This window comes from Microtus pennsylvanicus, chromosome 13 (assembly GCF_037038515.1).
Source record: "Microtus pennsylvanicus isolate mMicPen1 chromosome 13, mMicPen1.hap1, whole genome shotgun sequence".
Lineage (NCBI taxonomy): Eukaryota > Metazoa > Chordata > Mammalia > Rodentia > Cricetidae > Microtus > Microtus pennsylvanicus.
In genome coordinates this window covers 52961371-52977029 of record NC_134591.1, presented here as the reverse complement: position 1 = coordinate 52977029, position 15659 = coordinate 52961371, and the positions used below count along the sequence as shown (strand labels likewise).

Below are 15659 nucleotides of genomic sequence, written 5' to 3'. Positions count from 1 at the left end.
TTTCAAGTTTTCTTCAAACCTTTGGAAATCTCCTCTCCTATCTAAGCATTATCATGGTTATGAGATTTAATAGTGATTGTATCTTGGATCCATTTCTCCAAGGGTGCTGATCTTAACTTTAATGGCCTAATTAACCTTTGTATTGTGCATTAACATTTTCAAAAGCTAGAGATTCAATTATTCAATTATTATTTGTCTAGTTTCTGAATTTGGTATCATTCTATTTACTACCTAAGTCAATCTTCGTAAGAATTCAGTGAAGGTTTCTTTTGGGCCCTGAATAACTTTAGTAAATGACTCAGTTTTTTCCCTATTTCTCTAATTCTGTTCTAAGCTTTCAAAGCTGCTGTATGGCATAAAGCCAAGGTATAGTCATCATATAGTGATTACCCTTGTACATTAGCATAATCTCCCTCTCCAAGACGTTGGTCTTAGGAAATTTCCATACCTCTAGAACTACTTCATTGTTCAACGGTTTTAGTCTCATCTTTCCACCTGGACTTCCATTGTATTTGAGGACCAGGCTCCAAGACTGTTGTAACCAAGTCTCTCAAGTCTTGAGGGATAATCCTATTTACAAATTAACCACAAGTTTAACATCTTCACAAAAAGTGAATTCATATGAGACTATCGCTTCCTTGAATCTCCTTCACCCTAACATTTCCACAGGAGGCCATTTAACTCTTACATAGCCTTGGGTAAACCTATCATTTGGCAATTCCTGCAAGGTTACTGAATAAATTAAAGTTGGTTTTTTGAAAACTTTAGGCTGTTCCTCTCTAACCTGATAATGCAATGCTGAAATTGGTTCTCCTTTAAATTCCTCTGTCTGGATCTGAATATCTCTATGTTCTGTTTTGATAAGTTTTTCTAAGGCCTGTATCTTGGCACTCATATGAAACAACTTTTTAAAAGATAAATCAAGAATTATCAAACAAACAATATAAATTATCAAAATGATAACTAACATTATGTCAATCCTGGTTAAGTTAATCATCCCTTCATTTAATTGTTCCAAATTTAAACCATGCATTGCATAATCATATAGAGACCTAACTTTCTCCATCATAATAATGTTTCCCTGTTTTGTTTTTTTTTTTTGTGGATTTTTCGAGACAGGGTTTCTCCGTAGCTTTTTTGGTTCCTGTCCTGGAACTAGCTCTTGTAGAACAGGCTGGTCTCGAACTCACAGAGATCCGCCTGCCTCTGCCTCCCGAGTGCTGGGATTTAAGGCGTGCGCCACCACCGCCCGGCTTCCCTTTTTTTTAACATGAGAAAAATCTCTCTTTTTTAAAAACTAATTCCCACCTTTAAGGATTCTCAATTGTCTCACCAAATCTGCCAATGATGACGATTCAGATGATGGTGAAATACGAGGCTGACTGCTTCTGTGTAGAACAGTAGAATCCCAAGTGGGTTTCAAGGCAGATACCTAGTTTGGCAGCAGCCTGAGAAGGGGGTCCAGGGAAAGCCCGGAACCCACCAGGAGAAAAGAAGCCAAAGAGCCAGCCATCTGCACGGGGGAAACATGAGACAGCAGCTAACTCCTGCAGCGTTTGGAGGTCAAATACCTGTGGAGTTTGCTGCAGAGAGGCTGTAACAGAAAATTTCAGGGCTTGAGGAAAAGAGGAAAGGAAAACCTAGCTGGTGGGGCAGTAACTCCAGCCGCATGTGGCTCTAGTCTGTGCTGGTGACTGCAAAGCCACGTGCAAGCAGTTTCTTTCATGAATTTGTGCCCTCACGTTGGATGCCATATGTAGCGAGAATTCTAATTAGTCTCAATAATAAAAACCCGGAATCAGATATCAGGGTAAATGGTGAAATACCAGAGAGACAAAGGAGCAAGCCTTAGCCACCTCTTACCTCACCAACTTCTCAATCAAAAAAGGGGCCAAGCTCCTGTCTCCACCCTGCCTTATCACTTCTTTCTGCCCAACCATATCATTTCCTGTTTTCTCCTCCCAGGTGTTGGGACTAAAGGTGTGTGTCACCAATGCCTGGCCTCTATGGCTAACTAGAGGCTTGCTCCGCACTCTGATCTCCAGACAAGCTTTAAATGTTATAGCACGAACAAAATATCCCCACACCCCGCCTTCCAGGGAAGCACATCTTTTGAGAGAAAACTACATATTAAAAAAACAACTATAGAGTATTGAGAAGGACCGCACATAGAGCAGGAAAATGTGTGCATTTTGCAAGCAGTGACTGCTGTAAATGCATAACAAGGAAAATGAGGAACGTCCATGTTAACTGGCATGCCTGAGAGGGAGATTTCCTCAAGCAATGCAGAAATTATCGCAGATGTGAAGGCTTTACCAGTGAGCATGCAGTTCTTTGCACAAGCATCCTCTCTCCCTTGGGATCTATGTCACACTGACACAAAGATTTTGTCACCATGGCAACTGGTCATTGGACCAATGAAATAATCGGTTGTCATGGTAACCCGGTCTCCATCTTACTCCCACCAGGCACCTGTTTTAAATCATCACACCCTCTGACAACTTTGTACCACCTCACTGTTGCTTTCTTCTTCCCCTTAGTCACCCTGTTATCTCTGGTCATCTATGTTAGGACCCCTAAACTTATCTTTGTATTTATACACGAGACTCCTAAATGAGCCACAGCAAATGAAAACGATTTTTTTTGCGGCGTGGAGCCACACTATGGAAAGGGAAGCCCTCTCAAAAATCAAGAGCGAAGCAGCATTCACACTGAACGAAGTGTGTGACGACCTTCTTCCCCGCGTTTCCCTAGGGAAGACACTTGGATTCTTAGACATTGTGCTGTCCTAATTATCCTCCCGCCTCTGTCGGTTCCTTCGGTGACTTCTTTCCCTCCTCTTATCTCCCAAATGCAGGCGTCTCACAAGCCTCCACAGTTTGTCTGCTCTCCTTCTAAATTGCCCTGCCTGATGCAGCCACTACACCAGCCAAGTGAAGGTTACTGAGCCCTTGGAACTAATTATAGCTGTGCTGGACACGGGTGCCGCAAGTGTAAGGTGTACGTGGATTTTACAGTCTTGCAAAAATTGATGTCAAAGAGCTCTTTGATAACATTTGTGCTGATTAAATGTTAAGATGACAACCATCTGGACATAGTATAATAAAACGTACTATTGAAATTTAATTTCACCTTTTTTTCCTGTTTTTTCAAGATAGGGTTTTTCTGTGTAGTCCTAGCTGTCCTGAAACTCACTCTGTAGACCAAGATGACCTTGAACTCAGAGATTCCCCTGCCTCTGCCCCCTGAGTGCAAAAGTGAGCACCACCACCAACCAGCAATTTCATCTCTTTCTTTTGTTTGTTTTTAATATGGTTGCTGACGTGCATTTGTGTGTGTGTGTGTGAGTGTGCATGCATATGTGTAGGCATGTGAATACCATAGACATCAGAGGATCACACTCTGAAGTCAGTGCTCACTTTCCACCTTGTCAAGTCAGGGTCTCTCTTGTTTTTCTGCTGCACTGTGTGCTCCGGCCAAGCTGACCTGCAGGTTTCCGGGGGCTCCTCCTATCTCTGCCTCCCAGCTCACAGTAAGAGTGCTAAGACTGTGAGATGTGTGCCATGGATTCCAGCACTTTTATGTGGGTTCTAGGAGTTAAACAGGTCTTCAGGCTTGTGAGGCTAGCATGTTTACCCACTGAACCACCATTTTTGGGTGGCCTATGTGGCTTGCATTCGTGGTTCATGTTGTGATTCTCTAAGAGAGCACAGTTCTGAACTTATTGTCTAATCCTCTCTCACCTACATTCTTGGTGCCGAGTATTCCCTTCATGAAATGATTCTAAAAGCTTGAATTCCAACCTCTCATCTAGGACTCAAATCCATGTTTCTGGATAACCTGCAAGTAACCTCCAGGGGACAAAACGGTGAGCTTTTTATTCCTAACTTGTTCTTCTTCTGACCAGTTTCAGTGAGGACACTTTACGTAAGTTCTTACGGCTGCTACAGCAAATTGTCACAGACTTGTTATCTAATAATCCTGGAGGTCAGAAGTCAGAAATCAGTCCTGCTGTTCTGTGGCTCTTCTGAAAGTTCTAGAAAAGCATCTCTCTGCTTGCCTTTACCATCTACTAGAAGCGACCAGCATTCTTTGCCTCGTGTCCATAACCCTGTTCAATGCCAGCAATGATCTCTGACGTGTCTCACTCCAATATAACTTCCCTGTCACTTCCCTTTCACTTCTGTCCTTCATTGTGATCACAAGGAACCCACCCAGCCAATCAAGGATAATTTCCCCATCTCAATGTCAGCTGATTAGCAACCTTAACCCAACCTTCAATTTTTTTCCCACTTTTTTGTGTTTCCTGTGTGGACATGTGTGTGGATGTGCATACATGTTGCTATGTGTGTTTGCATTGATCAGGAATCCTCCTCTATGTTTCTTTCATTACACCCAATGAAGTAGATTCTCTCAGTCAGACCCACAGCTCACAGCGTGGCAAGTCTCACTTGTAGTGATCTTTTGTTTATGTTTTAACACATAAAGCTTGCCTGAAGATCAGAGTGCAGGGCTAAGCCACTAGAGGCCAGGGAGTGGTGGCACACACCTTCAATCCCGGGACTCGGAAGACTGAGGCAGAGGGATCCCTGTTAGTTCAAGGCCACCCTGGGCTGCCTAAAATTGAATTTGTCTAAAAGAGAAACAGCTCACACACTTGGGATCCCAGCGCTTGGGATTCCATGCCTTTAGTCCCATTACTAGGGAGGTGGAGACAGGAGTAATAAGGCTGGGTGGAGAGAGGAATATAAGGTGCAAAGAGACAGGAACTCTTGCAGTCTGAGGTTTGCTGGAGACAGTGGCAATCTGATGATCGTCCCTGCAGTCAGAAGATGCAGGCTGAGGAGACAGTCTGAGCTCTGAGCTTTGGTAGAGGTAAAGGAACTCTCTAGTGGCTGGCTACTCTACTTTTCTGATCTTCAGCATTAACCCCTATATCTGATTCTGGGTTTTTATTAAGAGCAATTAAAATTCATGCAACACTCACTAACCTTCTCGCTCTGGAGATTAGATCACCTGTCTCTGTCTTCCAACGCATTGACTGGGCTTCTGGGAACCCAAACTCTGGTCCTTATGATTGCATGGTAGTAAGCGTTTTAACCTCTGAGCCATCTCCCCAGTCCCCAACCTTCAATCTTACTTGCTCCTTGCCTTGTAGAATAAGATATTCACAGAGATTGAGACAAAGATATCATAGACTTTTCGTCTGAAAGGGCTGAACAGGGAATAGGGGCCCTGTGGGAGGTCACCAAGAAAAGAAATTATAATTCAAGCAGATGCCAGAATAGTTTCCATTGCTTTCAAAGTGTCTGATGACAGAGAGGCTTTAAGACAGCTCACTGGGGGGACAGAAAGGGGCTGGAGAGGTGGCTCAGCTGTTAAGAGCACAGGCTGGTCTTCCAGAAGCCCTGAGTTCAATTCCCAGCAACCATATGGTGGCTCACAACATTCTGTACTGAGCTCTGGTGCCCTCTTCTGGCCCGCAGGCAGAACACTGTTTATATAATAAATAAATCTTTTTTTTTTTTTTAAAGACAGCTCGCTGGTGTGAACCTCAATAGTTCATCAATAGTTCATCTCTTTTTCTGACACCCCTTCATCCTGAGCTGTTTTTCACTCTGGGATCTATGGTGACTACTGTATATCATTAAATTCTGCCTTGCTCTTTTTTTTTTAATTGTGATTATTTACATACTTGAACTGAATATGTCTTTAGGCTGCCTTTCCTTTTTTTTCTTTTTCTTTTCCTTTCTTTCTTTCTTTCTTTTTTCTTTTTTTTTTTTTTGGTTTTTGAGACAGGGTTTCTCTGTAGCTTTGGAGCCTATAAGCATGTGCCATTACCGCCAGACTCTAGGCTGCCTTTTGTTCATTTGTCCAGCTCTACCCCACCCCAAGCTGGAGTTTTAGGCAGTTGTGAGCCACTGGAAATTGATGGTTCTGGTCCTTAGCATTCAGGTTAGGATGCAGATCTGCCGTAATCAATGGTGCTTAGCATAGTACTTAATACATGGTAGTTTATCAATACTGATTCTTTGAATTTAGTGAAGTAGAGGCAACTCATGTTGACCTAATGTGCTTGTTATTACAGCCACTGGTATCCTCATCAGCTGGCTCCTTCATCATTGACCTCCACTGAGCTTGTACTCTTTATCTTACGATGACCATCACTGTGAATTCTTGTAGGTAATGTGTTATTGTGCACATGAGTTTTCTGCTCATTCAAGGACTGGTTGTGTTTTATTACATAAACTGTGATATCATGGGTAGTCAAAATTATAATTATATAGCTTTGTTTAAGTTTATGTAAATCAATGTTAGTGCTATCAGTGTCAAAGGAAATAATTCATTTCTTCAAGGATCCCCATAACACAAGGAAATCCAGCAACCTCAAATTTGCTGATGGAGTGCATAGCTCTGGTAGATTAATATCTGTGACAGTTTCAATAAAGGCAGAAATCCCAGCACTTGGGAGGCAGAGGCAGGAGGATCTCTGTGAGTTCAAGGCCAGCATAGTCTGCAAAGTGAGTTGCAGAACAGCCAGGACTACATAGAGAGGCCTATCTCAAAAAAAGCAAAACAAAACAAAAACCTTTAAAACTGAAAGTCCCTTAGAGTAGAATTTGCTAAATCTAATGAGGAAGGTTCCGAAAAACTCTTGCATTCAAGAGTACTTGGGGTTTTTTCTAATAAAGGACAGAAGAAATATGTCCTCCCACATTTAAAAAAATATTTTAATAGCAGTGATGTGTGTGCATGCTAATTAGTGCACACAGTAATAAAAAAATCTTAAGAAAAGATTACTTGGAATTAATTTGGAAAAAGTAGTTAAAGTCATTGTGAAGAGAATTAAAATCCGTCTTCTAAGCACAAAATAATGTGCTAGTTACAATGCAGCATGGGAACACAGACACACAGAAACAAAACTGGAGAAGGCCATGGGCTTAGGAGTGCAGGAGTCCCTTTTAAAAGATGTAAATTCTTCCTGAGATTGGTCCATGAATTCAATCACATTATAAAGTGATAGAGAACCTCCTTCAGCCAATGCCCTTTAAGAGGCTGGACCAGGTTAGGGCGTGATCTTTTGTCTCTGTCATATACTGCACACTTTGTTTTTTTTAATATTTATTTTATTTATTCATTATGTATACAGTATTCCGTCTGTGTGTATGCCTGCGGTCCGGAAGAGGGCACCAGACCTCTTTACAGATGGTTGTGAGCCACCATGTGGTTGCTGGGAATTGAACTCAGGACCTTTGGAAGAACAGGCAATGCTCTTAACCACTGAGCCATCTCTCCAGCCCCATATACTGCACACTTTGGAAGCTGCTTGATTGTACTTCCTGCCTACTCAAGTAATATTACCTCCCTTCTCAGGCCTTCGATGGGTTGAAGATTAGATGGTTGTAATTACCTTCTTCTTATGATTTAACCAAGCCATTCCCAATGCAAGACTTAGACTCCTTAGGGTAAAACATTTAGCATGTGTTCCTTCTTAATATTGTTATGCTGGTTGTAATCCTAATTTTATACTTGATATCTGTTCCTAGTGCATATAGTTTTGTATTGGGTTTGGAACTCTCTTATTTAGACAAAAGGGGGAGTTGATGGGGAACCTTCTTCAGTCAATGATCTTTAAGAGGCTGGGCCAAGTTAGGGTGTGACCTTTTGGGTACCCAGAGAAAAACTGCCAACCGCCCGGGGCTCATTCCCCCCCTTCTCTCTCTCTCTCTCTCTCTCTCTCTCTCTCTCTGTCTCTGTCTCTCTTGCGTTCCTGCGCTACACACCTGAGGTTGGACTTCTCCTTCCTGTTCCGTGAGTTTGTCCTTTATAATAAAGAATTATAACTGAAATCTTTTGGAGTTAGCTTAGTATTCTTTGACTCACATTCTTGCCCCTCTTTTCAATAACAATAAAGAGAAAGACAATAAAAAGATAAATATAAATAAATAAATAAACAAATAGCCAGACATGCCTTTCCACAGAATGAAGCAACCTAATCTGAAAACTTAATCTGGAGTAGAGAAGGACAAGGCATCTTGAAGATGTGGAACAAACGGAAAGGATTGCTCTTCAGGACTGTAGACGCTAACTCCATTCGGGAAATAACCAGGCTAGGTAAAAGATAAACAATTATATTTTTATTTTATTAAACTCATGAAACTGGAACAAGAAGTCCAAGCTCGGCTGTGTGGCGAGGGTACCAGAGAGAGAGAGAGAGAGAGAGAGAGAGAGAGCACCTGGGCCTTGAGCCAGGTTTTCTCCAGGACCATCTTGGTCCCACCTCTTAAAGATAATTGGTAACAAGGCTTCCCCATCCCAGGACCAATTTACTTAATGTGGCTGGATTGAGATAGCCTGACATTGGCACAGAGCCAGACAAATTGGTAGATGAAACAGGAAAAATCCAGAAATTAGCCTCTGGATGTTTGTAGACAAAGCTCTTCAATGTGCCATTGAAAATATGGAGGAAGGGGCCAGCTGTGGTTGGTGACACACTCCTTTAATCCCAACAGAGACATATTCACCTCTGTGAATATGAGGCTTAGTCTATATAGAAAATTGCAGAACAGCCAGGGCTACATAAAGAGACCCTGTCTTTTTTTTTTTTTTTTTTTTTGTCCCAAGACAGGATTTCGCTGTAGTCTAGAGCCTGTCCTGGAACTAGCTCTTGTAGATCAGGCTGGCCTCGGACTCACAGGCCTGCCGCTGCCTCAAGTGCTGGGATTAAAAGTGTGCGCCACCACCGCCCAGCAAGAGACCCTGTCTTAAGAATGAAAACACAACAATGAAAGAAAGAAAGAAAGAAAGAAAGAAAGAAAGAAAGGAAGGAAGGAAGGAAGGAAGGAAGGAAGGAAGAAAGAAAGAAAGAAAGAAAGAGGAAGGGAGGAACAAATTACAGTAAATAAATGAGAAAATTGGTTAGGGTGGGAGAATCCGGCTTTGGGGGTGGCCTGTGATATTCTCAGCATAGCAGGAGAAACCATGGTCCTGCCCTGCTTGCTTTTCTCACGTGCAGGAGATAAAATGTTGACTCAAAATAAAAGATAGTAGAATAATGATCACTAGACGCCAAAAAGTCTAGAGGAGCGGGGCCGTACGTCAGCAGCAGGTTCCAAACAGACTGGTGGGAGTTAGAGGTTCTACTGTTCTATAATACAGCATGGTGACTGTCGTCTTAGCAACCTATAATAAATTTGGACAAACCTGGAATGGAAGCTCAAGGTCTCCACACAGAAGAAGGTGAAGTGCCGGAGTTGGCTCAGTGACTGAGAGCACTGGCTGCTCTTTCAGTGGCCCTTGGTTTAGTTCCCAGCACCCACAGGGTGGCTTCCAACCAACTGTAACTCCAGAGTCAGGGGGCCCAATGTCCTCTTGTGGTCTCTGCAGACACCAGGCACACACATAGTGCAGGCAAAACATCCACACACATAAAATAGCATGAAATAGTGGAGAAAATGGTGAGCAGATAGCAATGTTAGTCATCCTAATCTGACCACCATGTATTAAACATGTATGTCAAAATACTACACTGTAAGGCCGGGCAGTGGTGGCGTACACCTTTAATCCCAGCATCAGGAGGCAGAGGCAGGCAGATCTCTGTGAGTTTGAGGTCAGCCTGATCTACAAGAACTAGTTCCAGGACAGGCTCCAAAGCAACACAGAGAAACCCTGTCTCGAAAAACAAAATAAAACAAAAAATTACACTGTATCCCAAAAATGTATATGATTTTTATGTTAGCTAAAACTTTACAAATTAAAACACTACTCAACCAAATATAAAAGAATGATAAATAACAAATTTTAATCTGAGAAATTTGGGTTTTTTTTTAACAAGGCTAGGTGCACAAGTTTATAATAAAATTCCTACAAATCAGTATTAAATATGAGACAACAGGAAAGAGGCAGAAAAAGGTAATTTCTAGAGGATTTCTGAGTGGCAAATAAATATGCAAAAAATATACTTTACTCCTGATGAAGAAAGCCTTTGGGACTCTATTTCACACCCATCTAAGTAGAAAAGTAGAAAAGGATGCTAGTACAAGTGAGAGCACCAGGCTCTCATGCTGATGGGCAAGGGTGTCAGCTCTTTCTACTGAGCTAGGAAATCATTTGACAGCTGTGTGCACTGGTGCATACCTGCAAATCCAGCTGCTCAGAGGTATGGAATGGGAGTAACACACACTTTTTTTTTTGATTTTTCAAGACAGGGTTTCTCCGTAGCTTTTGGCTCCTGTCCTGGAACTAGCTCTTGTAGACCAGGCTGGCCTCGAACTCACAGAGATCCGCCTGCCTCTGCCTCCCGAGTGCTGGGATTAAAGGCGTGCACCACCACCGCCCGGCTAGAGTATCACACACTTAAGGCAATTTAATAAGACCCAGCAAAAGAAAAAGTAGTTTCAGCACATTCATAACATCGTTTACTGTGCAGTTTTTAGATGAAGTCATCAGTGTGAGAGATATCGACAAGGATACACTTCAAACACAGTAAGGAGACAGAAAATCAATCTGCAGAATAATATGTGATGTAAGTACCATCTACATAAAGATACAGCCATGTTAAAAACATGTTTAATGGCACACACAAAAGTATCAAAGACACAGCTGTTAGAGACGGGAGAGGACAGAAATAAAGTTACCATGGTGTATACAGATCTTTGCCTCTGCTTACAACATTTATTCCTTTTTGAAAACTCTGAAACAAGTATGGGTATAAAATACTAGCACCCACCAGGCAGTGGTAGGGCAGGCCTTTAATCCCATCACTTGGGAGGGAGAAACAGGTGGATCTTTGTGAGTTCAAGGTCAGCCTGGTCTACGGAGTAAGTTCCCAGGGCAGCGAAGGTTGTTACACAAAGAAGCCTTGTCTCGAAAAATCAGAAAAAAGATTAACATCCTTGTAGATGAATATGGGAACAGGTGTCCATTCCATTTTCTCTTTGTATGTTTGGGGTATTTTTTTCCTGGGAAGAACATTTTGGGAAAGTTTAACAATACCTGAAGTATGAGATATGTTAGTTTTCTGTTGTTGTAATAAACACCGTGACCAGAAGCAACCTGGGGAGGAAAGGGTGTATCTCTTACAGTTGTAGTCTGTTACTGAGGGAAGTCAGGACAGGAGTTGGATGCAGAGGCCATGGGGAATGCTGCTTACTGGCTTGTTCCCCATAGCTTGCTCAACCTGCTTTCTTGTATCACCCAGGCCACCTTCCTGGGGTAACACCTCCCACAGTGAGCTGGGAACTCCCATATCAAACATTAATCAAGAAAATGAAAACTGGTCATGGTGATGTATCCCTTTAATCCCAGCACTAGAGAGGCAGAGATCTGTAAATTTGAGGCCAACCTCATCTACATAGCAAGTTCCAGACTAGCCAAGACTACACAGTGAGACTCTGTCCAAAAATAAACAAATAAAAAGTAAAACAAAGTAATTTTTAAAATAAAATGGTGAATAATCTATTTTCATTCCCCCAAAGCTGTAAGGTACCTCTAGATCACTCACAGCACCGAATGTAAGTTACTGAGACCCGTGTAAGGTGAAACTGACTACCTGTCAGAAATGATTTAATATGTTACCCATGGCTGAAGTCCTCTCCCTCTACCTGGGTAGAAGTCATGGGAAGGTAAAGAGGAAGAAGTTCTTCAAGTACCTTTGGCAGCTTTTGTGTCCCTTGGTAATTGACAACAGCATGTGATAGTGTTCAGACAGGAGGGTACCCTCGGGTATTACAGCTCTCTACCTGCCTTGGAAATCGGGACCCTTAACTCTTGTGTAGATCTAGTATTCTAGTTTGCCTTTCAGCTGGTGTGATAAAACACCTTGAACAAGGCAATTTATAGAAGGGTTTATTCTAGTTTATGGTTCTGGTGGGATGGAGTTCGTCATGGCAGAGAAGCATGGCAACAGGGAGAGGGCATGGCTCTGGAGCAGAGGCCGAGGCCTCACATCTTCAAACACAAGCTTGAAACATTTGAATACCCAAAGGCTGCTTTGCTAAGTCTGGGCTGTGTGGACCTTGGTAGTGATTTGGTCATGCCAACATGAGTGTTGACGTCTTTGAAAATGGGTTAGAAGAAACATGAGCTTTATTGGTTCTCATATATTGTCCAGCAAGTTGTCATCCCAGCTTGGTTCTGATCAGCTTCTAGATACTGTTGGAGAGAGTGTATGTGGAATGAAGCCATGCTGGAGATCCCACAGACTGCTTGACCTTGGTTGAACAGAACATCCACGTGATTGTGGACAGTCTAATGTCACATGCTGGATGCCGTGATTACCTCGGTTTACCTCAGCCTCTCTAACAGCTATTTGCCTTCAGGCTCGGTGCCCGAAATAATCTCCTCATGACTACTGGGGAAAACTCTTGAAATGCATTACTGAGTTGAACAGATCTTTGCCGAACCTAAAGTTGAGAATTTCTAAGAAAATACATGATACTTACCTGGAGGGAAGATATTATGGTCAAGAAAGCAGTCTCCCTGAACAAGACTTATATCCTTGCCACCTGGAAGGTACTGAGCCAAGATTTTCTCCCAAATGCAGGAAAGTCGACGGCATACTTTGTGGTAGTGGGAGATGGTATTCATACAATTATACAATATATTGATTTATGACTTTCTTTGTCCTGTGGCTATAAATGTTGGTTTATCCTTCCCATGGCAGAATATATCATTAAAGTAAGGTGTCATGTTTCCAGGTCATGTTCACTCATATTGGGCTCAAAATGAGCAATTTTCTCATGGCCAATAAAGAGAGCTCTTCTTTTTTGTCAGCGGCTATGAGACTTGAGTGAGGAAACCTAGCCAGACCTGCCCAGCGTCTCCATGGCTCCTCGGTGGAGCAGTTCTTCCTCCTGGGCTGGGGCAGTGTCCTTCCTGGGCTAAGGACCATATGACTGACAAGGAAAGGGAGGTCTTTATGGCCCATCCTTACATGGAAGAGGGGGTGCCATCTAGGAAGAGGGGTTCCAAACTTTATGACCTGCACTGGAAGAAAGAATTCTGGTTCCTATATTCCTCCTTGAGGAAGAAAGAGCAATGGTAGTAACGAGGTGAGGAGGTCTGGAAAAGAATTAGCCTCTGCTTTCCTTCCATTTCAGAGTTTTCTGAGTCCTAACAATAGCTGATGGATGATTCTGTAGAAGCCCTGTAGGGACAAGGCTGCAAAAAATACACACCACAGACTGGCCAAAACAAAACAAAGAACCAGGAAGTGAACTGCAGTCACACTACTCAGGAGGTGGCGGCCAGAAGAGCAGAAGTTCAAAGGCATCCCTGGCTACATAGCAAGTTCTAGGCCAGTCTGAGTTTCACTAAATCCATCTCCAAAAACAATAAAAAATAATGTCATGGAAGATGGGTTGGACATGTGTGACACACTGCTTTTAGTTCCAGACAGAGGCATGCAGATCTCTGTAAGTTTAAGGGTAACTTGGTCTACAAAGTGAGACCCTGATAAACCATGCAACCTCAAGGAAATAGCAAAGACAGGATAGAGACTTTAGCTTCTGAGTAGAGCTGGGGCTAGACTACCCTCTTTGAAAGCACTAATTACGAGGCACTGGGTTACAGGTCTGCTGCTTTAAAAAAAAAATCAGTCATGGTCTAGGAAAGAGATGTTCCAAACTTATTGCTGCAAAAAAAAAATCTTTTTAAAAGCCTGTTTATACAGAACTTTTCCAGAGTCATGTCCTAGTGGACATGATACTCACAGTGGAACGGGCACCTTACCCGAGTAGTGGACATGATACTCACAGTGGAACGGGCACCTTACCCGAGTAGTGGACATGATACTCACAGTGGAACGGGCACCTTACCCGAGTAGTGGACATGATACTCACAGTGGAACGGGCACCTTACCCGAGTAGTGGACATGATACTCACAGTGGAACGGGCACCTTACCCGAGTAGTGGACATGATACTCACAGTAGAACGGGCACCTTACCCGAGTAGTGTACATGATACTCACAGTGGAACGGGCACCTTACCCGAGATGTCTCACCCATGTGTAGGTCTCAATGTTGACTTGGGATCTGTAAAACTCCTATCGCAAAAATACATAAATAAATAATAAAAATAAAAATAGAAGGGAAGAAAGGAAAAAAGAAGCTATTATAGGGACAGTAAGGTGGATGAGCAGGTAAAAGCGTTGTTGGACAAACCCAGTGACCTGAACCCCATTTCAGAAGCCCACCATGGAAAGAAACCATTCCCAATAGCTGTTCTGTGAACCCCACAAGCTCTTGGTGGCCTTCTTGTGCCCCATGTACTCAAACACATATCATAGATACATAAAAATAATTTTAAAAAGACCTTTTAATGAGCTGGAAATGCAAATGGCTAAAACCAATCCCTTGTTATTTAGAAGTGTTAGGTAGGAGCTGGTGAGAAGGCTCAAGGGTAAATATATTGCCACCAAGCCTGAAGACCTGACTTTGAACCCTGGAACTCACATGGTGGAAGTGGAGAACCAACTCCTGTCCTCTAACCTCCACGTGTGAGCCCTGGTAGCATGCCACCGGCCCACCTTGTGCATAATAATAAATAAATATATAATTAATTTATTTTCAAGAACTGAATACCAGGTTTCACACTAGTGTTTACAGGTAGAATTTGCAAACAGCTAGGACCAAGGTCAGTATGTAAAGATGACTGGGCTGTCGGGTGGAGGGGAAGTGAGATGTGGACCGAGAGGGAGAGACACACACCTGTAGTGGCATTGCCCAATTTCCCTCTCTGAGTTTTTAATAATCGTGCTTCACATTCCAGTGGAAACCTGTTTTTATGACACTGAGGTTATGATAACCCAGAGCTGGTGCAAACCGGGAGAGGATGCCCAGTGTAAGAAAACGAGACCCCGAGAAAAGCATAAGCATCTTTAAATTATCTGAACGAGAGGCTACTAAGACCCAACTACCTACACCTCCCAGCCCAGGTTGTAGGCCAAGATTAGAGCAGACAATCGCTCTTCTAAGGGTGAAGTCCAGCAGCGGAGCCTGGCTGTGTGACCTTGCCAGGCTGGGAGTCGTCTTTGGAAGACGCTGGTGGAGCATCTTAGTCTTAACTCTCTGGGGGAGCAGCGCCGCGCCCACCCCGCCTGCAGCTCTTGGGCTCCGGGGGTCGCGGGGGAGGGGGGGTCGTATTAGCCCCGCCCGGCCGCCGCTGGCTGCGCAGCTCCGCAAGCTCCCGGCCGCGTCCTCCCCGGGCGCTGCGCCGCGCTGATTGGCTGGGCGGTGGTGGTAGCGGCGGAGGCGGCGGCGGCGCGAGGCGATCCGGCGCATTCTCCGGCCGGAGCTGCAGAGGCGCCTGGCGCACGGCGCGAGCGGAGCCGTGGTGCTCGCCCGGGACGCGCCAGGGGGTCGCGCGGGCGGGCGGGCAGCCAGTCGGCCGCCGCTTCGGTCGCCATGTGCGCGCAGATCTGGCTGCTGACTGACCGGCTCATCCGCGAGGACTACCCGCAGGTGCAGATCCTGCGCGCGCTCCGCCAGCGCTGCTCCGAGCAGGACGTGCGCTTCCGGGCCGTGTTCTTGGACCAGATCGCCGTCACTGTCGTCGGCGGCCACCTAGGTGAGCTCTGCTCCGGAAGGGGCGGGAGGGGCGCTGGGGTCCCGGGAGCCAGCGACTCTCTGCGTTGAGCCCCTCTCAGTATTCCCCTCTT

General features: G+C 44.0%; 1 protein-coding gene across 1 annotated transcript in view; it reads left to right on the top strand.

Annotated features, from left to right (window-relative positions):
• The first annotated feature begins 15263 nt into the window (after positions 1-15263).
• The window catches only part of Rimkla (ribosomal modification protein rimK like family member A), a 28368-nt gene continuing 27972 nt past the window's right edge, over positions 15264-15659 (top strand). Inside the window, exon 1 of the mRNA XM_075945474.1 lies at positions 15264-15568. Within this exon, the coding sequence (XP_075801589.1) occupies positions 15406-15568 (163 nt within the window). The 5' untranslated portion in view covers positions 15264-15405. The remainder of the gene's footprint in view (positions 15569-15659) is intronic.